The sequence below is a fragment of the Zonotrichia albicollis genome, chromosome 4, assembly GCF_047830755.1.
Source record: "Zonotrichia albicollis isolate bZonAlb1 chromosome 4, bZonAlb1.hap1, whole genome shotgun sequence".
In the NCBI taxonomy this organism is placed as follows: Eukaryota; Metazoa; Chordata; class Aves; order Passeriformes; family Passerellidae; genus Zonotrichia; species Zonotrichia albicollis.
Genome location: NC_133822.1, coordinates 47,309,864 through 47,333,771, shown reverse-complemented (window position 1 = coordinate 47,333,771; position 23,908 = coordinate 47,309,864). Strand labels below are relative to the sequence as shown.

Below are 23,908 nucleotides of genomic sequence, written 5' to 3'. Positions count from 1 at the left end.
GTCTTAGCCTCAAGTACATACGAGTACCTGACAGAAAGGAGTAAAGAAAACTGAGACAGGCTCTGCTCAGTTGTGCCTGTTGACAAGACAAGAGGCAGTATGCACAAACTAAAAAAAAGGAGGTATATGATTTGTATATAAAACATGTGACCTCAAACAAAGCAAAAGAACAGATTCACATTTCCATTCTTTCTTTAAAATTACTCCTTACCATTCCAGGAAGTTACTGGACTATGCAAAATCTTCTAATATCAATTATTAATTTCTCTTAACAACAGCCTAAATATGGATTCTGCTTTAAGCACTATAAACAATAAGGTATTAGGAACTAATTTTTTTTTTTTTTTTTTTTGCTTAAGGAAGGAAAGGTAATTTGAAAAGCAGTTATGAGCACTTACTTTAGATAATCCATAGCTGCTTCATCAATACTGATCACACGAAGGGTGAAGAAAGGGTTCTGCTTAACACTTTCTGGAACGTTATGATCGACACTTCGGAAAGTCAGATTGGCTCCCTGTTGGTAAAGCACACAATAACTTAAAAATAGGTTGTGTATTTCACATACAGAGGGGAAGGGGAAATAAAGAAAAGCAGCAAACTAAAAGCAAAGAAGACTGAGAAGAATAAAAATTGCAGTAGCTCTAACTGTAGTATCTGGGCAGGCTTGGTTTATAAAGTCTCCAAAACTCATGACTTTGGAAGGAGGAGACAGAGACACTGTTCCTGTGCAAGGGTCTCATTTGGACCACTTGGACTTTGTGAGAGATCTGCATGTCTCAATGTCAGCCCAGGAAGCATGATAGCTGATATGGAGATTCACAGACACAGCATCATCCTAAAGAGGTAATGAACCCAGTTCAGTACATTTTATGGATGACTTTTGGATGCATCTTTATTCAGAAAACACTTCCATCTGCAGGCTGCAGAAATACACCTAACAATAAAACATGAAAAACCCAACAAGTAGCTTTATCTTCCATAGTATAACTCATCTATTTCTTCTTCTAAATTCTTAGGTGGTTGTGTAAGCAGTTAGGATAGCCATGTGATTAGACAAAACATGCTAAAACTCATGTCAACATCTTTTACTTTCTACATTTCTCACAAACATGGTTTTTCCTCCAAACTTCAGATTTGCAGGAGTATTTGAAGAATTTGGTGAAAATAGTCAGTACTTGAAAACTTCCTCAAGTATTTATAAACCATGAACACTTCACCCATTACAGAAGGTGAAATATGATTTTTAGTCAGCCACCAGATTAGATGGCAGACAAAGCTTAACATTGATTCATACACTTGCTCTAAACAGCTGTTGTTTACATTTCAAACGGTAGATTAAAAACAATTAACCTGCAATTTCTGCATGTTTAAAAAATATTTAATCATTGCTTCGAGTTTGCCAGCAGACCTTGCAAAGATTATTTACTTTCAGCAAGTACTTGGGTCACTTTCAGGATTCTCCTTCCCGAGAGAAGTGGATCACTTCGTCCAAAAAAGGTCCAGACTGTCAGCAGTCTTGTGCCCTCTAGGGGGAGAACTGCAAAGTACAGCTTCATCTGAAACCTAAATTTGGAACCTCTAAAACAAGGGACAACAAAACAATCCAGACTTCTGAAAGTCTTTAATTCAAAAACTGTCACTTAGGGGGAAGACTTTGGTCTTCCTGGAAGGCTAGATCACAATTTAAAATTCAAATACACAAATATTACCGCCAAAGAAATAGTATTACAGTCAGCAGAAGAATACTTACAACGTAGAAGTCACTAAGATCATAAGCTTTTCCCTTTCTTTGTCCACGTTGATGATGATAAACTCCCTTCTGAATGAAAGGCAAGGCATTTGTCCTGTGAAATAATTCAAAACTGGTACTGAAACAATTATATTTATTTAAGATCCTTGGATGCTTGGACAAGTGAAATATGTTTTCTAAAACACTTTTAAAAAGTAATTAATCCTACCTGTTTTTTCCAAACTGTCGAAATTCATACACAGTAAGGGATTTGTCACATGTGAAAAAAAATCCAATCAACTCCCTACAAGCATCATGACCATTTCTAGAAGGAAAATTGAAAAGCACCTTTATGTTTTTCATCTACATAAATCCAATTCAACCCAAACATAAGTAACATTTATTTTGGAATCAGAATGGTTTGAGTTAGAAAGGACCTTAAAGATGATTAAGTTCCAAAACCCCCAGCGTGGGCTGGGACACCTTTCACTAGACCACTCTGCTCAGAGCTCCATCCAGTCTGGCCTTGAACACTTACTTGCAGGCATGGAGCATCCACAGCTTCCCTGTGCAACCTGTTCCAGTGCCTCACCACCCTCACAGTAAGGAATTTCTTCCTAATAGCTCATCTAAACATGCCTGCTTTTAGTGTGAAGTCATTCCCCCTTGTCCTACTACTACACACCCTTTAAAAAAATACCCTCTCCAATTTCCCTGCAGCCTTTTGTGGGCACTGGAAGGGTCGAAGGCAAGAGGGTCTCCCTGGAGCCTTCCCTTCTCCCGACTGGACAATTCAACTCTCTAAACCTGTCTTCCTAAGAGAGGTGTTCCATCCCTCTGATGATCTTTGTGACCTTCCTATGGGTCACTCCAACGGGTCCTTCTCGTGCAGGGGACCTCAGAGGTGGGCAGAGCACCGCAGGTGGGGTCTGACAGGAGAGAAGCAGAGTGGAAACATCCCCTCCCTTGCCTTGCTGGCCATGTTTCTTTTGGTGCAGCCCAGGACATGGCTGGTTTCCTGGGTGCAAGTGCACACTGCCAGATCATGATGAGCTTCTCATTCACCAGCCCCCCCAAGTTCTTCTCCTCAAGGCTGCTCTCAGTATCCATTTCATTTCCAATGCTGCATGCTGTACAACTGATTTTTTTAAAGAGCTCTTTGACTATTTTCTCTAACCCACCATGAAATTCAAGTTGTGGATACGGTCATGTATTTTAATTCAATATTTCATTCTCCATAATGCTAAAACACCTCTCAAGGCTTCATGTTTTAGTATGCCAATATAATTTTCACTGATTAACTAAAGGATTACATACACCAGGACTACTGCATTCATTGAGGTATATGAAAGTATGTTGCTGAATATTCAGTTGTGTCTAACAAGTATACAGCTCACAGCTGCAGAAAAGCATCACTTTCAAAACTGAAAAATATGTTTATACTACCACTACTCAAATCAGAACGTTCTAAAATTTAATACATAAGCAGCTATGAACAAGTTGCAAAGCCACTACTACTTATGGTAGTTGTCACATCTAAGATAAGGCTAAAATAATTTTAAACAACTGAGATGCAACAGCTAAAAGCACTATTTTAGACAGCCCCTGTGGTAAGTGTCCTGATTAGAGCTATGGGTATGATGGTAACATAACACAACTAATAGATCTTAACATAGTACAGTGGGACTGTAAAACCACTATCCAATAGCCACGTCAAAACTTGTACTACACATGGACACCCACACATAATTTTTTCCTTCAACATAGAGAGCAGAAATATTCAGTGCAATTAATCAGTTCAAGAGAGTAATTCTCATTCACAAATTGAGAGCATTGAAAAACTTCACAAAATTTGTGATTACCTCGATATAATCCTACTATCGAAACGTAGCTTGCTGGAGAGCGTGTTCTCAGTTAATCCTGATTTGGTCCTTATTCTGTGAAAATAATGCAGCATGTTAATGATACCTATATGCTCCCAGATAATTGTTACATAAAACTCAACCATTTTCCAACAGCAAAAACCATGAAATACAGTATCCTTGGCAACTGGCTGAGGAGATGATCCTTTGTAGTTGAATTAGAAAGCAACTCAGAGCTCTGAAGTGTTCTGTTATTATATAATATGAGAGTACATTCACAGAGAACATAGAGATGAATGGGAAATTTTGCTTACATACACTTACATAAAGTATTATCTTTACCTCTACCACCCACCACAGTTCCATGAAACAATGCATTCTCTTGCAAAAATATCCAGGTGGGGGCATTTTTACCCACATAAATATTTTATATTGGCCCTATTACTAGTTCCAGAAAGAAAGATTTGTCTATGTGATGGATGTAAGAAATTGAGACTGTTATTTTTGTCTTTTTTTTCCTTTTTTTAAAAATACAAAGATGACATTTGATGAGAAGGACTTAAGAGCAGGATGTTAAAATGCACAAAGCAGAAATTCTTGCCTGAATGTTGAGAAAAATAGAACAAAACTCAGACCTGCAGATTCATTTAATTTTATGGATCACAGTGTTTCCTCAGGTTTTTTTAAAGTCCCTGAAGCTACTAGTTCAATGCTGACAGTCCAGGAATGTCATTTAAATGCCAGTAGGGTTAATTATTGCAGCAGAAATCAAAACATGAAAGAAAAGTATGATTATTGTGAAGGTCTACATTAGCATTTACAGATGCATATTTATGCAATTTATGCACCTAAGGATAGGAATCTCTGAAAGGATTGCAAGCATCCAAGCACTTAGAAAAGGCTGGCAAATCCTTGTGATGAATAATATCAACATAAGCTTAACAATGTTCTCCCAGTTTTTATAAATTCTATGAATCAATCATAATTCACAGAGAATTCACAGAAAAAGGTCCCTATTACCTCACTAGGCAATAACAATCACAGGAAAGCTACAAAAAAGGCCTCACATGAAGCTGGTGGATCCAAGCCAAAACAGAACATTTAGAAAAGCAAACAGAATTCACAGAGCTAAAAAAAATATATAGTAGAAAATTTACTTTTATAAACTTACTTTGTTTCATGGAGGGTCCTTTTTCTAAAACGCATTGGTGCCATCCCAACTCCCAAAAGTCCTGGAGCTTCCTTGCAAGCATCAGAACGTGTGGACTGCTCTGGATCACTTATAACAGCTCTGACCAAAAGAGCAGGGAGAAACCCTCTGACTGTTAATATAGCTGGATTTCAGGTCTTACATATTTTTATGCAGGAAAGAAAACATCCAAGAATAATACAGCAATACAATCTTGGAGTGATCCATGAAGATTGCATAAATTTGTGGGTCTAATTTTTTGTTTATTTTTACAAATTCTTAAGTCTCTTTCACAAAATCAAACATACGCAACAATATTCTGGCCATGCACTGCTATGTAGTAATGTTAAATGCAGATACATATTATTTAAAGTATATTTTATATATCTTTATATAAAATAAATCTTATTATTATGAAGGCTTGTGGTGTTTTTCATAATTTCTACTACTTCTGTAATATTTCATCAGTGATATTCTTTAACCATGGCTCCCTCCCTCCAATATCAGTGATATCAGTTTACTAGCACTGGCCAGTGACATCACCTCAGAATCACAGAATTGCCTAGGTTGCAAGGGACCTTAAAGATCATCTAGTTCCAACCCATGCTGTGGGCAGGACACCTTTCACTAGACCAGGTTGCTCAGAGCCCCATCCAATCTGTCCTCCAACAAAAACATTGGCACTTCCTCCCCCAAAGTGCTAACTACACAGCTGAGAGGATCTCAAAGTCCCAACAAGCAAATAGGAACAGATTAACTGGGTTTTGAACATTTTTATATTCTCTGTATCAGTTCAACAAGTAAACAAAAGAAGAGAACCTCCAAAAATAAATGAGATGCTCATTATGCTATTGAAATGGTTATCAGAAGGGAAAAAATAATTTTGCATGGCTATTATAGTTTTCTAAACTTGCTCTCTGATCTATACAGATACATCTTTGTACACATCAGTTACACTGATTTAATTGCAGGATTTGCTCTACTAAAAAAATATTCAAAATACCTTTGAATTTCCTTAAATAGCTTTTATTCATGCAACAGTTTTGAACTAATCTTTTCCGATTAACATCCTGATATCTGATTCCAATTTGTTTAGAAGTACTGGCAGAGTTATATTTGGAACATAAACAGAGAGATTCTTTATATTAAAACTTCATCCTGATGCAGCTGCAGCACTACTGAATATTGTTTTGACATTATCAACAGAAGGGTTCAGAGTAGGAGAAGGAAGACGTGGAAAAAATAAGGCAAAGCTGCAGAAGGAGGAAAAACACAGAATGGGCATCCATGATCCAAGATGGACAAAGCTGTACTTTTAATGCAACATCAGTAGAACTAAAACACTTCAACATAACCAGCATACTTTTAAGATCACCTCTGTAATAATCTTTAAAGGGATATGACACAAGTCAAGCACTTATCTGAAAACTGGGGGTTTCAACCCTGCATAGTTCCATAATTTTAATCCTGAGGATTAAAATTGGAATTTAACATTGTGTTTCATGACAGTCCTGTTTCCCTCAGGCAACCTTCTTGTCATGTCAGCTTTTAAATAGTGTAAAAGTGTTAATAGACTTTCAAACAGTATAGGTCATTTAAACTGCCACTTTAACAGAAACAAATAAAAACTGAAATGGTGAAGTGCAACAACATTTCAGCCTCCAAATCTCAGGATTTGAGGGGCTGGAACACCAGTGCAGATGACTCCAGAGACTGTAAACTATGCACAGAATGCAAAATAATCTAGACATACCCACAGATACTTTTTTGTAAGTATAAAGTAACATGAAACTATATTAAACTAGCTTGCATCTTCTTATATTGTCATAACCAGACAGCTTGCATAAAGCCCTGAATTATTAAAGCATGCTTAAAATAGAGGGATCTTTCTGCACAGAAGCAATGCTTTCTTGAAGCTAAAGGGATAGCAATGAAGGCAGGAATTGGTACTGTACAACCTGGACCAACTCATTTATAATAGTGCCTTTTTTCCTACATGCCCAGCATTGGTATAATACTCCTTTATGCCTGAGAGGTGCTGTTTCAGTATTAATAAAGGATTAATAAATATTAATAAAGCTAAGATTTTTAGAAAGTACAATAAATATTGAGCACATGTAATTTATAAGATCAGGAATCCATGTATTTTCTTGAAGAGCAACACAGTTATTTTTGAAAGCTAGTGCTATTGTAAAGACCTTAAAATAGGTTCAAGCATAAAATTAAGAATTATTTCCAGAAAAAAAAAATAACACACACGTGGCACTTTAAACTGATATTTTAAGTTGCATTAAAAAGCCTTTCACTTAAAGATTTTTTTGCAAATAATACTACTACACAAGACTTCGTAAGATTTGGAACAAGATGATCAAAACACCTCTTAAGCAAGAAAAGCCAAGCACAAATGGATCTAAATTCTTCTGTAGGGAAAATTGAAATTTTACATTATAAATTCATTTACCTACATAATTGATCCACCATAACTTGTTCTACAACAGCCTGTTTTCTCCTCTCTGCAGCAACATCCTCCTGCAATGAAAAACTGGCTGAGAACAAGTGAAATATATAATAGCAGGCACTTCAAATAAGAAGTTACCCTTTAAGACAGCATTCAGAGGTCACAAATTTACCCATGCCACAATGAATCTTTTTTATATTTTTAATAGAGTCTATTTGCATAAAAAAGAGACATATAATATTCTCTGCTACGCACTCAATTTTTTATGCATATTAGTTGTAATAAATATGAGAAATCTAGTATTTAAGTTTACAGACAAAATCCTTATTTCTGTATTGTTTCTAATACATTCTGTAAGTACAATAGAGCCTGAGGAGACTCACATTATTCCAGGTTTTTCAGGTGACATAGATTCCAACTAAGAAAATAAAACTTTACCTCCAGCAATATTTAGTCAAAAAAATTCTTTTAAGGCTTTGTCTCAGTTGCAAGATTTTTCTTTCCTGCATGCCACAATAATTTTTTGCTGAGACAGGTCAATCTGAAAAACCTTTCAGGAAATATCATCCTAAAGGGGAAAGGGGATTGAACATGATCTTTTTTTATTTTTATTAGAGTAACACTGAACCGTAACCTTGTGCCATTCACTGTAAAGTGTGCAAACATTGATCATAACCTGTTACACAGAGAAACCAAAGCACACGAGGATGATCCAGGATAGCATGGAGGCCACCAGCAATAACCAGGCCTCAGCACCTCTCTTAATCTTCCACATTCTTGAAGTGTTTTACTGCATTTATTATGCCTTTTATTCCAAAAAATTAATTTTATATATGAGAAAATAGAGATTATTGTTACTGAGGGGATTTATGCAAACTTATTTTTTTTAGATATTCTGAAACTAAAGAATTAAGATCATTTTCTAATTGGTCTTGTGTGCAAAGCAAATCCTAGAGATTTAGCCTTTGTGTGGATGAAGAACTGAAAAGTTCCCAGGTACCTATAAAAGAATTCTTAATTCCATGGAAATGTTAATGGTAGAATTCACAATCTTCAAATAAATACTGACTGGCACTAGTCAAAAAAAAAAAGCCAAATCAAAAAAATCCTAATAACTAATGCAACATCAGACCAGCTGTTGGTTATTCCAAACTGATTTTAAGTTTGGAATGTGACATGCAGATACATACATACATGCAGATATGGAATTGTAAGAGGTAGGAGGCTTTTTCATTTGATTTCATGTTTCATTTTTGCACCCATCAGGTGCAAAAACCACAGGGTGCTTTATTCTGAGTTACTGATTCTTTACCCATTAACTGTTGCAACAGATGTATTAAAAAGAATGATTTAAAGGAGGACATGGTGATGGTATAGGGCAGTATTTGTTATAAGATTTTCCATAGACCCAGCTTACAGATCCAAACCAGACAGCATGCCGAAAAGAATGATTTTTAAAAAAATAAACAAAGAAAACCTTACACCTTAAGTTTCAGTTGAACTAGGTCACTGAATGTAATCTTTCATGAAATATCTTCCATTTTGCTCTTAGACAAAAGCTCTGCTATGAAATTACAAAAATGCAGAAGGCAGAGGCAAACATTGAATTTGTAGCAGCTCTCACTGCAAAAGTAGTTACTGTTGTTCCCTAAATACGAGCATTCAGAGGAAATGTTTCAGAGGTTATATATGACACCTATTGGCAATGGACTGTGAATCACAAAGTTACAGAACAAACTGAACTGGAAAGGACCTACAAAGAACATCAAATCCAACTCCTGGCACCACACAGGACCATCTCTGAATAGCACCATGTACCCAAGAACATTGTCCAAACACTTCTTGAACTCTGTCAGGTTTGGTACTGTTAGAACTTCTCTGGGGAGCCTGTTCTGGTGCCCAACCACTCTCTGGGTGAAGAACCTTTTCCTTATATCCAAACTAAACCTCCCCTGACACATAAATCAGGCCATTCCCTCGGGTCCTGTCACTGGTCATAAGACTGAAGAGATTGGTACCTGTCACTCCTCTTGCCCTCATGAGGATGTTGAAGACCACACTGAGGTCTCCCCTCAGTCCCCTCCAAGCTGAACAGAACAAGTGAGGAGATTATCTGCCCCCCATACAGCTTCCACTCAAGGCCCTTCCCCATCTTTGTTGCCCTCCTTTGGACACTCTCTGATAGCTTCATGTCTTTTTGATATTGTGGCACCCAGAAGTGCCCCCAGCACTTGAGGTGGGGCTGCCCCAGTGCAGAGCAGGGCAGGACAATCCCCTCCCTTGCCCGGCTGTGATGCTGGGCCTAAGGGACCCCAGGACAGGGCTGGCCTCTCCTGGCTGCCGTGTTCAACTTGCCAGGACCCCCAGGTCCCTTTCCATGGCACTGCTCTCCAGCATCTCGTTTCCCAGTCTGTCCTTACACCCAGGGTTGTCCTGTCCCAGGTACAGAATTTGGCACTTTGTGTTGAACTTCATGTGGATGGTGATTGCCCAGCCCTCTGATTGTTGAGGTCTCTCTGCAGGGCCTCTCTGCCTTCGAGGGAGTCAGCAGCTCCTCCCAGTTTTGTATCATATGTGAACTTGTTCAGTATCCCTTCCTGTCCTGCTCCCAAGTCATTTAAGATGTTGAAGGGCACAAGGCCAAAGATGGAGCCCTGCAGAACCCCACTAGCAAACTTTCATCCCAAATTGCAGAAAAATCAAGAGAAGTTCTACTTTAACATTTGACTTTTTGGTAATGATTACAGTAAAAGGACATGTTAACATTGTGTAGTCTTGAGCAAAATTTTCAGTTAGATAAGATGAAATGCCAACAATTAAGGCAACATATACAAAATTGAATAAATATACATGAAGTTACTACTGCCACTTTTTTCCAGTATTCTACCACTACCAGAAGCTGTACCTAGGAGAGCCTGAGATGGTCCTCAAAAGAGAGAGTGAGTCAGCCTGTGCTGACCATGAGTGCTAGCAAATAACAAAAGGGTTCTGAAGAGCTTCAGTAATACCATGCTCAGACACCTGCTGGCTTTATTTTAAGGCATGGCAGCTACAGAATATCTTGCATTTTGTAGTTTTGCACTGCTCCCTTTCTCAGGGCTTTCACTGTACTTGCTTTTGCACTATGTAATTACTCTAGGGAGACTTCAAGATTTTTTTCCATTATCTTTAGCCAGTAGTATAGATTTTTTAATTTATTCTAAAAATAAAAGCTTAAGTACTTCCTCAAAAGATTTTCTTGTCATGAAAATTAACAGTGACCTCAGCAGAACAATATCTGCATTCATTTCAACGGGAATAGAAATCAAATAAATGGTTGCAATGATGCAAAATTCAATGCATAGTGACGAGCAAATAAAATTAATTAAAATTATTATTTACTTCAAAAAATCATAACATTTCCCATGGCTTATTATTCCATGAGAAAGTTAGAATGCATAACCCTTTTCAGCAATCCCTTCAAAAATCAGTTATAAAAGCCATCACTCTGCATATGCAAATACTGAATCATGCAATATCAAATCAAGGTTCTTCATCCCTGTAAATGATCCTAAATTCAAGGCCTGCCTCAGATGGGCAAGACTCCTATTGTTCAGTCCCAAAAAAAAGTAAAATTCACATCTATGTAATAAATCAAAGAAGTGTATTGGGTACATTCATGTGAGGAAAGTTTTAATTCCCTTCTCTGCATGCTACCAAGTCCATGGTGGTTTCCAGATTTGAGGGCTCCCTCCTTCCCTCAGAAAGGACCTGATTAAAGACCAGAGCAAAAGCAACTGAAAGGAGCAGCTAAGGGAGCTTGGGTTTGTTTAGCTTGCAGAACCAGCAGCTATAAGGTATTCTGAGGAGAAGTTACAAAGAAAAGAGAACCAAACTTTTTTGACAGAAGCCCAGAGTATAATAGAAGGTAAAGGTTACACACTGAGCCTTGGCAGGACTGGTGTGGACAATAGGACGAACTTCCTCACACAGAGAGTAGCAGGTACATGAAGATGTTGCTTAGACACACTGTAGAAGCTCCATCCCTAGAGCTTAAAGACAGAGCCAAAGTTGTTGCTGACTCAATCTAATACTAGCTGATGGAATTATGGAATCCATTGAATAGAGGCTCAGCTAAAAGCTACAGATCAGAGGAAATCCTAGAATCATAGATTATCCTGAGTAGGGAGAGATCTACAGGGATCATCAAAGTCCAACTTCTGACACTGAATGTAACATTATGTTTAGGTTCACTCAACTGCTTTAGTTATTCTTAGTTGTACGAAGGTATCTGTACATATTACTCATAATTTGTGTTCTCATTTATATAGATTACTGCATAAAATACAGGCACTGCAGATAAGATTTTAAAATGCTCAGTGGATTGCTCAGTTCAGCTCTCATTGCAAGAAATGTTTAAACTCACGTGATTTCAATGGATGCAATTACATACTAGACCCAAATCTCCAAAGGCATAACTTCTGTTGAACTTTTGGGAAGCCATTCTCCACATCTAGGTGGAGAATAATAGCATACATACCAATAATATCAGCATAATACCAGTCCAAATACTTACAGCTTCTGATTTCCATATGTTGTGCTGCATATTATAAGGTTTGTTTGTATAGCATTGTTGCAGGACAGCTTTCTTATCAAGGGTTACAAAATCATCGTGTCCATCTTCAAGCTGTGTACCCTACACAAAAATACATTCTTTTTATAACTCAAATGTAATGAATTGAAATAAAAACAAACTAAAAAAATCCACATATGTTTTCCTCAAGAATTTATTTAAAAATACTACTTTCTTCTTTACTTTTTAATGTGTCTACTTCTTCCACTTCATGCTAACTAAAAGAGAATTTTTTTAAGCCTAGCTTTTTACAGAAACTGAACTTACAAGGAAAGACTAGAGAGCAAGATTTGTATCTTTTGAATACTTACCAGTTTTCATTCATACTGAAATAAATAACAATTTTTTTAAATCTCAAAAATACTGTGTTCCTACAAGCTTTGGGAAAAAACAGCAGCAAGTCAGAGAAAGCAGACTTTAGTATCTCTGAGGAGAAGCAAAGAACTCATCCCTCTTCTGTTCGGCACAGGAACAGCCAAGTGGAAGCAGAGGATTTGCTGTTAGGTATAAAGCTCAAAGCTCACTCTAGAGATACTGCTTTGTGACCAGTGAAGAAGTTAAATATAGCCTAGACAGGGAAAAGCCAAAGCATGCTACTGGTTCTAACAGACTTATAAACCAGTCCCAGAGTATTACAGAAATATTTCCTACAGGGACAATGTGACAAAAAAGGATGCAGGAAGTTTTGACAGAAACAGATTTAGCAATCTCCTCTATGAGCACCTTCTTGACAGAAAAGAGAAGTTGTTACAAGTTCCACTAATCAAGCAAAACAAGTGTATTGAAATCTTTTTGTTTATTCATCTAATCAGGTAGTGATAATATCTATCAGAAAAAAAATTGTTCTGATAGACATTATATTAAAATATGTGAGAAGAATTAAGACACACGCTTCTAGCACTTAACAAGTATCTTTATGGAACCCAAAATCACCAGAAAAAAAAAAGCCAGTCCTGCTTTTTCTCTCCCAGCATACATTTGCCATCTATTTCTTCATTTTTAGATAACTTTGCTGCTCCTGTAAATACGCTTTTGATGGGCTTGCAGTAGTGCATATAAAGAAGTCACTCCTTGAAAAACAGATGATATGGGTATCAGACCAGTACATTAGAGTGGAATCATTAGAAAAGGAAAAAAAAAAAAAAAAAAAAAAAAAAACACCAAACTCTAACAAATCTCCAGAACAGAAAACCTTATCTGCCACTAAACATTAAACTAAACCACAAAACACCTCAACTTTTTTTCATTCACCTCTTTTTCACAGAATGTTTATTAATAGGTTTTTTTCAGATCCTCCTTAATCTGATCACTAGAAGCACAATTTGAAGAGAAAGCTCCTTTAATGTTATCTACAATATGTGAAACAATCTTTCTTTAGAAAAGCCTTCCCTTTTCATTCTACTGAATGTTAAGAAAGTAAATTCAGTAAACTCATTGTTATTCATCACAAACCTTTTCTCTGAAAAGCAATGAGCACAGTATGTTCTATCATTTGCATACTTAACTTTCTATTAAATTTCTTAAATGGTCATCTACCCTCAGCAGAATCCAGCACTGAACCAGTCCTCACAGCTGCTGTTACTTAGGTTCCCTGCCTCCTTACACCTACAATGATGCATCTTTCCCTGCTCATACACTCTCCTCCACTATCTCATCCAAACACTATTAAAGTTGGGGTTTTCCACCCCTCTGTTTTCCAGTTTCTCTCCACTGATCTAACCTTCTTTCCACCTTAATTTGAAAACACAAAAGAAACCTGGCAGAATTAGTACAGCTTACAGTCCAACTGTACTGAATCTCATACCATATCAAAGAAAAAAGTACAGATAATATCTTTCATTATTTTAACCCCATATTCTTTTGCATTTTCAGTGTTAACAGTCCTCTAATGAACAGATTAAATCTTTATTTTCTCCTTTTTTAAGTCCCAATATACAGAATAGTAATTAAAGTACTTCTAGACTTAAAAAAGTTTGAATGAATTTCTTGTTTTGGAAATAACACTTTACCAAGATCTTTCTGCTGTCTCTCCTCTTCTGATAGGCTTCAAGTTCTCCCCTGTCAATCATGCTGACCTTCAGGCTCAGGCTAGAGGTGCACTAGGAAGGCCAGTGTTACCTTTTTACCAGAGAACACAACCAGACATAAATTCCCAGAGCACTTCAGTTTCTCTCTCTGCAACAACTGAAACAACCTTCCTACAGTTTATTTCCTCCTCAACATCAGATGTTTAAATTTACAATAAAAACATGAAATTAAGTACATACATGTGCAAACCTTTCCAAACAGTATAATGAAATATTGACGTGCATCTGCTATTTAAAAATGCAATTTCTAATTTCCAGCTACCTTTATTGAAGTGTCTGGACACTGGAGGTGGTCTTTTTTCTTTTCTGCAATTCTCTGAGGATGCTGCTTATATTCTTCCTTCATACCTCCTTCATACTGACCATGCTTCAACTTGGATCTGTCTCTGAGGGATGGCAGATTTTCTGGTCTTGTCCTCTGCTCCAAAACAGAATGTTAAAGCAATTAGTAATTTGCCCGGTTATCTCAGCTGTTTGAGGGGCCTGGAAAGGCCCGAGGTGGCCTTGGGGCAGCCCGCGTATCGAAGGACGAGAAGAGGCTTCAGTTCTTCTTTCGGTTTTTATGTTTATTAATTGTTTATCTAAAAGATGTTCTTTCAGCCGAACAGAGATCTGCTCAGCAGTCAGCCATGAGCACACTGTGCCGTCCTCCGGACAGCCACATATCTTTATACCCATTGTTACATGTACAATATTTATCATTTTTCCCCAATACCATTTATTCTCATTGCTGGGTGCACTCTCAGTAATAACCAATCCAAAAGTGCCACCATGGCCAAAGAAGATGGAGGAGAAGAAGAAGAAGAAGGACAGGACACACCCCAATTCCTCCATCTTACTTCTCTAAACCCCCCTGTACATAAATCCTAAACCCTGTGTCTCACCCTCTAATTAGCTAATCTCTTCGCCATTCACCCCGGTGAAGTCCTCTTATCTTCATACAGGCGTCGTCTCCCGTGTAGGGTCAAAGTCCTGCCACCAGACACTTCTGGCAACATTCCAGGACTCCCGGGCCCCCCAAGGGTGGTCTCGGTGGCCCGGCATCTCAGGACTCCGATCCTGAGATCCCACAGTAATTAACATAAAAGCCTCTGTCTGGTCTATTGAATGTGAACAGTATTTTTTTAGTTCCTATCAAGTATAATGTCTAAAACCTCTTGACATAATGCTTCAAATTAAGAAAAAATGCAAACAGGACTGCACATTCAGGCTTAATTTTCATTGAGTTCTTCAAATTATACCATTTTTTAATCTAAAACATACACAGTCACATGGTTTTGCATCACTTTTAAAGAAAGAAGTCAGATTCATTGGTTCTGCCTCATAAAATCACTAAAATGGAAATTCTGACATTTGATTTTTGGATGGCTGAAAATAGATGGATGGATGTTTTTTGGTCAGAAGTTCTAATACTCTTGTATGGCTGATGAGAACTGGGACACTGTTCCTTAGAACAACATCAGCTGCACAGCTGAGTACCTTTCTAACCTTACACCCATTCCAGGGCTCTGCACAACAGAGGCTGGCACCAGTAGAAAGGGCAGCAATGACAGAAGTTCAAGATTCCGTTCTCTTCTGTCTCCCTGAGTAACTAACACCTTCAATATTTAACTTCTATTCCCTTGGTGCTAATAAAAAAAAAAAAAAGGTGGCCTTCTCTAGCATCTCTACTCAACACTTGCAACTCATCTTGCAAAAACAGTGTTACAGTCCTGCTCTAGAAAACCATTTCACAAAACCCAAAAAGATTTATGTTTTTGAAGAGCCAAGTTTCTCCTTCAAAGGAGGATTCACATCCCTTCCCTGGTTAATTCCTGAATTATACGAGTATATTTAAATTTTTCTTCCAAAAGTGACCTATTTTAGGAAGATTTACTTACACAGTTACTGAAGAAGCTGGAATCTATCTGGCTCAGAGAAAGCTTGGTCAGGGCCCCAGAAGCAAGAAATGCAGAAGTAAAGGCCTCTCAGAGGAATACATTAAAATATTTTAAAACAGCTTAAAAATCTTCTCCACAAAAAAAAAAAAAGATTGGGAGCAAGTCAGGCAAAAAAGGGAGAGAAAAAGAGGGAGAAAGAGAGACAGAAAAGGTAAGTAAACAGAAGATGCATTCCAATTCTTTGAGCATTCAGTATTTAAGACATAATTAAGGCAGAAAGGAAGCAACAAGACATAAAGGAAAGCAGAAAAAAAAGGGAGAAAGACCTTGAGAAACAAAACCCCACCAACCTTCTACTAGCACTCCTGCAGCTTGACAGAGTTATACATAGAAACTTTGTTTTAAAAACATGGTAAAGCAAACAGTGTAATCATAAGCATCCAGACCCAAAAAGGCCATAACAACTGAAGCAAGTTTGCACTGCACATGTACAAGGCAGCAGAAAGGAAAATAACCTATCTGTAGTTAAATGTTTACAGTTACATCTGGAGACATGTATAAATACCTGTGTTGGGCACATATTCTAAAAACTAGTATATTCTTAGTACATTATTTTAAAAAGACAAAAAAAAAACCCCACCATTTCAGTTTTTACTTAAATAAAATTGTTTTACAAGTAGAGAAACCATTTGGTTATGTAGAGGAACATACAAAATAATGATCTTGGCAGATGCATCTTGAACTCCAGCCAATCTGGAGTTCTCCCCTTCAAGTTACTATATTATTTATTTCAAGGAGTACGTAAGTTAAATATTTTGAAATAATTTTAATCAATTTAATTTTAATAGTTTCTCCAATAAGCTAATAGTTTCTGCAGTAAAAGAAATTATAACATATTTTCACATCATATACCACAGTACTGAACTGATAAGACTTTTTGTCAATCTGTATTTTTTTAACATCTTTACCTCCATTTTGTTCTGACACAATTTTCTTGACACCTGTTTACAGGAAAACAGGAAATAAGATGTATCATGATCAAATAAAAAATTGTCACATTTATTTTGTTCATACTTAATTCAGATATAAGAATTCAAAAGAACTCTTTTCCTGCATTCAGGGAAGTATAAGAACTGAGTAATTAAATTAACTCTAAAAACTTTTATAGTGGATATTGATCATGAACAATGTTGCACTGTACTGTAAATCATAATATTAGCATCTGGGCTCCTGATTTTCCTTAAAAAGCACCTAAGACTAGTGGTGATTTGGTTTCTCAGTCATCTGGGGAGGGGGGGGAAAGCTGACATGATGAGGAAATTTTAACAATAAAAAGTGCATCAACAAATTAGACACAATTCCAAAGTTTATGTCCCAGTTCTGTTTTAAAGACAACAGCCCTAAGGAAAAAAAAAAACCATGAAATGGCTGCAAGTAACTCCAAAAGTTTTCTTTTCACCAGAAGTAACTACTTCTCCATAGAAATAATACTTAGTGTTTTTAAACACGGATTTTGTCTTCAATCATACACTTAATACTACTAATCTTTGTTATTTCTACTGTTAATATAGCTCTTAAAAAATAAGTACAACAAAAGGGTAAGTGCATCAATCAACAAAGAGCTAAGCTATGTAATAAAATATTTTTTCCAAATATTTTAAAGAATCTCAGTAAAAGGACTTTGCTAAAAATATTTTGCACCAACAGCACTTGGAGATATGAGCTTAACCAAAAGAACTTAAATAAAAAAAATATATGCATGCTTTTCTAAACTACTGCTGAAGGGGTATATTATAAAGATATCTGTAGTGACAGACTGACATGTTGATGCTGTGCATATGGAGTCTGTAATGACATTCGCCACTCTGAAGATGAATCTTGCTGGCACATATGAGAAGAACTTCCTGTGTAGGGCATGTAAGAGTCCCCATCCTAAAATCACAGGAAAAAAAGGACAAGCAATCACAATTGTTTTATATTCAGAGTGATACTTTTAAAAATTCCTGAAAAATGTGAATTCTAAATTAATTTTGAGACAAAATTAATTTATAATTACCTCTTCATCAGAATCTCCCAGCCTCCCTAGATCTAGGCATGGCACCCTGCAAGGAGTTAAAACAATTTTAACAGCAATACATTCCCTTATTTTTTAACTACAATAAAAGCACTGCCTATTAGTTATTATTAGGTCCTTCACAAAAATATCCATGCAACTGGATATGGGCTACTGAGCAAATCTCTATTAGCTACTCTTGCTTCAGCTCAGCAAGTGCCACTGAGCTTCTCTTTCCCAGCAGCAGAGCACCCTGTCAGCTGAAAATGATTTTTTTACTCCCACATTGGCTTCTCTTCACTCCCCAACAGGAGCTACTGCAACATGATCATAAATGGGGGGTGCCCTACTCTTGTCTTCCACAGCACATCCATGTCAGCATTCCTCTATAATCAGTCAACAGCGAGCAAAAGGGAAGCAATTGCTACTTGGGATGCAAATCTTGTGAACTTTCCATAGGAGATTAACACAGTAGAAGGCAACCATATCTCAGTATCTTGTTCTGCTTAAAGAAATGAAAACATCTCCAATCCATCAAAGCATTTCTGTGCCTTCTGCCTTTATTTCAGGTGTATTGCAGAGCACCATGAATACATAATTTTTTATATTTTACCACCGAGATTTGCAAGTAACTCTGTTATATCTTCTTGGAATAAGAGAGCTCCTTATCTTACAGGCTTTTTTTATTAGATAATGACAGACAATACACAGAAATTTGAATGTTTTGACTTTGGTTGGAAGAATCAAAGGTCATAGTCACAAACACTTATAAAATAATTACATGCATTGGCTCTAAGGCATTTCAGTAAACAAAACTGGCTAAACTATCAATCATGGTCCTTGGAAGAGTAGATACTCCTTGTGTGCCAAAGTCATTATAAGGATTTAAATTTTAAAAACACAAACAAAATTTCCCACTGCTTGTAAAAACCCTTCACAACAGTTTCTCTGTATTTTTTACTGTAATACCTGTAAAAGCAGTCAATAGCTAAAATACCGTTTTTCTCCTTTTGACTTTAAAAATATTCAAGCAAAACAATGTATAAATATGTAGCTCTGAGTGACACCCTCTGAAGAAGATGGAGCCAAGTTCTTCTTGGTGGCGCCCAGCAATAGGACAAGAGGCAAAGGGCAGAAACTGATGCACAGGAAGTTCCACCCAAAAAAACCTCCTTCACCACAGGTGACTGAGCCCTGGAACAGGTTGCCCAGAGAGGTTGGGGAGTCTCCCTCTCAAAAACCATCTGGATGCAATCCCGAGCAATGTGGTCTGGGATGACCCAGCTTGAGCAGGGAGGCTGGACCAGATGGACCAGTGGGTTAGACCCAATGTGGACTCTTCCATCTTTACCCATTCTGTAATTAAACCTCCACTCAGCCAAACATAAATCAACTTAATTCCAAAGTAAATAATACATCAAATATTCTACCCCAAATTTAAATCACAGGAAACAAACCTATGATGATAACTTCCATGGAATACTAAGTTGCATGTCACTATAAATGCAAATGCATTGTGTTAATAATACACACAATTAAACAAGCTGATCAAAAATAGAAGCCGACTTACTCTGGTGGGTGAGGACTGTGTGTAGCCTGTCTATTTGGTCTCCAACCCTAAAAGAATGACACATTATTACATACCTAGGGGATCCAGATTAAAATACATAGTTCTCCCTTTTCATTTCTCCTTAACTATTTAAAATTAGAGGCTTAAAGTATCTGTCCAACATACTTGACTAAGGCACTACTAACAAGAGGAAAAAACCAAAAACTTCTCATTCAAAGCTAATTCTTACACATCATGAGACTAGCAGACTGAATATTCATCATGACAGTAAGACTTCCAGCCATTAAGAATCTAGACAGCATCCACATCAGCTATTAATAATACATTAAAAATAATGTGTGCTCCTGAGGCTTTGTACCATCACCGCTCACAAGGCTTTAGGTCACATTGTCCTTGTTGGGTGGGAACCAACCCTTAAACCAAAACCACAAGACTGACAGGCAGCAGGCTCACAAGGGGCAGGCTCAGACCCCAAAGAACCCCTGATATTTGGTGCAACTGCTTCATCTCAGCTTTACTATAGCAGTCCTGATGATCATTAGGCAGTTCACTTTATCTATTTTGCAAGGCTGAATACCACACAGATCTCCAAACTCAACTGAGCAAGAACACAGCATGAGAAAAGACTCGAGCCAAAGCATTACCTATCCCCCTATGGCTTTTGAAAACAGCTAGCAGCAAATCCGTAGGGAAGGCTGCTTGGGGCAAGCACAAAGTAACAATTCACCTAACTGGCCTCCCAGTCTGAAAAAAAAATTGTTTGGGAACACTCAGAACCAGGGCTAACATTTTTGTTTTCACACTTCTCAGCTCATAAATCTCAGCATCACAGCCTAAACTGAGCAGAATCCTATTTCCAGCAGTGCTCGAACATCCTTCACGATCTGAGATCGAGCACAAAGCTGTAACTCCTCCCTTGCCATGCAGCCTTTGGCTGCTCCCGAAGCACAAGCTCGGCAACACCACCCTCTAGTGACTCCCGAAGGAGCCCGGGTGCCAGCTGGGAGAGCTCTCGGCACGCAGTGAGCACCCCACCCTGTGGTCACCTACCTAACACCATCGGGGCATCAAAAACAAGGCATCACATCCCACATTTCTCTTTTTTCTGTACTGTTTTAACTGTGGTGAGGCAAAGAACACAGCTAATTCTAGATGCCAAAGCCTTAATTAACATAATTCCTTTTCTAGAAGTCAACAAATCAGAAAGAAAGCAAACAAAAATCATTGTGAACACTGGGGTGAAGCACGTGATTTCAGCATAATTTTAATTTAAGATTTACTTTTGCAAACTACCAAAAATCATGTGAACTAGAGAGTCTAAATTTGGAAACTTAGTTGCACAAGAAAGAAAGAAAAAAGGGATGAGGGATTACAGGAAAAAATCAAAACTATTTCCTTTTACAACCTATACTAAATGCCCCAAATGTTCTTGTTGTCCACAGGTATTTAATTTTCAAAAATCTGGTTAAAACATTAACAGTAACATTATAACATTGGTGCATTAATGTTCACAAAAGGTCTTTTTTCATTCCAAATCAAACTGAAAAGAAGACCAGCAACTTGGCAAATTCCAAGAATTCCTAATGGGGTCATGCAACAAATAAGGAAGCAAAATGGGCGCTTGGGGGCTGAGGGAGGATTAGCAATTAACTTTCTTTCCTGGACATAAAGTACACAGTATCTGTGAGAACAATCAACTGTTACTAACAATGTTAGTATTTACATGAGCAGTAAGGAAAATAATGACCCTCAGGATCCAAGATTATATTCCTTGGGGCTACGAAAAGCTAGCCCTAAAGCTTCTACTACAGTGAACCTGTGAGGGTTGCACACCTATCTTATTTTAAAGCATAGACTATTAAGAATTCCTGGAAAACATAATTTCCCTCTATACTGAACACAGAGCACTGAGATTCCTTTTTCATGTCAACCTAAAATCATGCCTTTTCAAATTATATTATGGGGGCTGCTTTACTTTATTGCTGTCTTGCAAAACAAAAACACAGACGCACCTGTTGCCAGTTCCACCAATAGCCAGAAACAGCACACACAGTACATGTTCAAGCCTCTGTTGATCTTAACTGCAAGTACTAGTTCATTCTTAAATCCCCCACATTCCAATTAAGTAGTCAGAGTAGCAGCTATTCTTGGATAGCTGTTTATATTGGAATTTCTCACCCTCATTTGAGAAGCTGTCATACTAAACTATCCCTTTCCGACAAAAATAATTATTTTAAAAGGTGTCTATAGAATGGATTTTAACCTCAAACTAAGAAGCTCGTGAAGTATGATTAAAATATTTTTAAAATGCCAAAGTAAGGAAGAAAAACAATCACAAGCCTTCCATTGACTACCTGACATTTCTTCCCCCTCAGTGACAACTCAGCCTTTCTTCGAGGGGATGCAGCAACTCCCTTAACTTCCAAATCCATGCAAATTCAATGGCTGGCAGCTTTCAGAAAAAAACTGAAAAACAGAAAATACTATTAAGAAAAGCATGTATCATTTTATCTAAGTACTTCTGGGGAGAAAAAAGTTACTGCATTAGAAAGAATTTTGGTATTGTCTTAAGCAAGCTATGAAATGCTGTTGGTTTCTCTTTTTCACAGCCTCTTAATTTCAGCCTTTTATTACTAGCGCTTAATCAGATTGTGTTCAAATTTATGTTTTTGCCTCAAGCCTAACTCCCTCCTTTCCCTTACACTTATTGATACATTCTCATCCCAGTATTACTAATTTGTTACCCCTTGGCAACATCCAACCTTTGGTACTCTCTGCTCACACCGCTGCCTAGCTCCCCATCGCTCAGTGCCCTGGGAACATTTCAGGGCTGCCAGCCCGAGAGCTCCAGGCTGCCGTGCCGCCAAGCATTCCTGCTCTGCTGGCGGCTCCCTCCACGCAGCCAGGTTCCAACCAAAAGCCCATCATTCGGATGGCACTGAGCAGTTCCCATTCCCCAGGCACCTTTCCCTTCCCGAGCAGGAGCGGGGCCTGCTGGAGCCCCGCACAGCCCTCCGGCCGACCCTTCCCCAGGGCACGGAGAATGCCCGCGCACGGCCAGGAGGCTCTCCGGGAACGGAGCATCCTCCCACCCGGGGCAGACAGCGCTGTTGTACTTCATGGCGCACACGCTGAGATTACTTTTACCAAACACCAATGCCGCAAAAGGCGGAATAAGCACTATGAGCTCAGCAGCTCCACGGAAGTGATGCATTTTCCCAGGAGAAGCGCGGGACGCCGGCGGGCAGGGGCAGTGTCTCACCGGAGCGGTCCCAGCGCTCACGGCTGCCGGCCCCGTCCCGCACCCCCGCACCGTCTCCACGGTGCCCGGCCCGGGACTGCCGCTACAGCAGCGCGGAGGGGCCAATCCCAGCCAGGCCTCGCACCGGAGCTGCGCAAGGTGCGCCCCGGCGGAGCGGGAACCGCAATTCCCGACTGCTCCTGCGGAAATCCCCGCCCGGAGCACGGCCGTGCCTCCCTCCCCGCGCCCACCGCCGGCTCTGCCCGCCCCGCAGCCCCCCAGCACCGGCGGGCGCTTACACAGCGCACGGGCTCTGCCCCCGGCAAACGCCGGCAGCTGGAATCGAGACCTCCGAACTGCGGCGAGAGAGCGCACGCTGCGTGCCTGTAGCCTGGGGCCGAAATAGCGCGATCAGCCCGAGGCAGCTCGGAGCCTTTCGGACAAGGGCTTCCTTCGAGCGGCAGCAGCCTCCGAAGACTCGCGGGGGTGAAAGGCACAGCAGTGATGATCCAAACACTGCCCCAGGCGGGGAAGGGCCCGCCGCGGCCAAGGACACCGGTGCCAGTGCCTGGGAGGAGCGGGACTCACCTGCACCCTGCACACACCTCGGCAGCCCAGAACGCCTGACTCCCACTCCATCAATGGCTTTTACTTTAATACATTAGCTATTTCAAAGAAAAGCCTCAATGAAACTGATTTTTTTTTTTTCAGTTTCATTTGTCCTGAATGCCCAGAGCAGCAGCAGTTATTTTCTAAAATCAAACTGCCTCCAAGAACCAGATCTTGGTACTTGGATAGAGCTTGATTTTAGAAAATACCAGATTAACCCCTTCTGTCTTGAGGGAAAAATCTGCCACCTCTTGAGAAACCCTGGCTCTGTAGTCAATCAGTTTTCCAAAGTTAGGCAAAATCTCACTCATGTTAAGGATGTATTTCTGGATGCGCTGCTACTTCCAAGCCTGTGTGATCCAGTTTTAGAACAAAACACATACCATGTGTCTACACCAGAATGAACAATTCATTCCTTTTCAGTGAGTGACATGATAATAAATTTAGTCCCTTTAAATACAGTACATTTCCTCCATAAAAACAAATTCACATGCTATTTTCCTGTAAGAATAAGGATGCCAGAAGAGTTCAGGCATCATAACTGGCCTAGTTAAAAGCGATGCAATTATAAAACAGAAAATGTAACAGTGCCATACTATGAGACCTACCTCTAAGGCA

The 23,908-nt window shown here is 38.8% G+C and overlaps 1 protein-coding gene across 6 annotated transcripts in view; it reads right to left on the bottom strand.

Moving 5' to 3' along the window:
* The window catches only part of CAPS2 (calcyphosine 2), a 31,494-nt gene extending 8,304 nt beyond the window's left edge, over nt 1-23,190 (bottom strand). Inside the window, exons 1-13 of one of the 6 annotated variants that reach the window (XM_026797668.2) lie at nt 22,981-23,190; nt 21,795-21,906; nt 19,441-19,487; nt 17,874-17,919; nt 17,639-17,749; nt 14,200-14,355; nt 11,794-11,913; nt 7,242-7,309; nt 4,763-4,882; nt 3,592-3,666; nt 1,959-2,054; nt 1,751-1,844; nt 399-514 (exon numbers count right to left, since the gene is read on the bottom strand). In XM_026797668.2, the coding sequence (XP_026653469.2) occupies nt 399-514; nt 1,751-1,844; nt 1,959-2,054; nt 3,592-3,666; nt 4,763-4,882; nt 7,242-7,309; nt 11,794-11,913; nt 14,200-14,355; nt 17,639-17,749; nt 17,874-17,919; nt 19,441-19,487; nt 21,795-21,872 (1,127 nt within the window). In that variant the 5' untranslated portion in view covers nt 21,873-21,906; nt 22,981-23,190. Of the gene's footprint in view, nt 1-398; nt 515-1,750; nt 1,845-1,958; nt 2,055-3,591; nt 3,667-4,762; nt 4,883-7,241; nt 7,310-11,793; nt 11,914-14,199; nt 14,356-15,817; nt 15,946-17,638; nt 17,750-17,873; nt 17,920-19,440; nt 19,488-21,794; nt 21,907-22,404; nt 22,887-22,980 lie in introns of those variants that run through there. The other 5 variants (XM_026797673.2, XM_026797671.2, XM_074539723.1 and 2 more) reach the window with 5 other exon arrangements.
* Nucleotides 23,191-23,908: the final 718 nt, after the last annotated feature.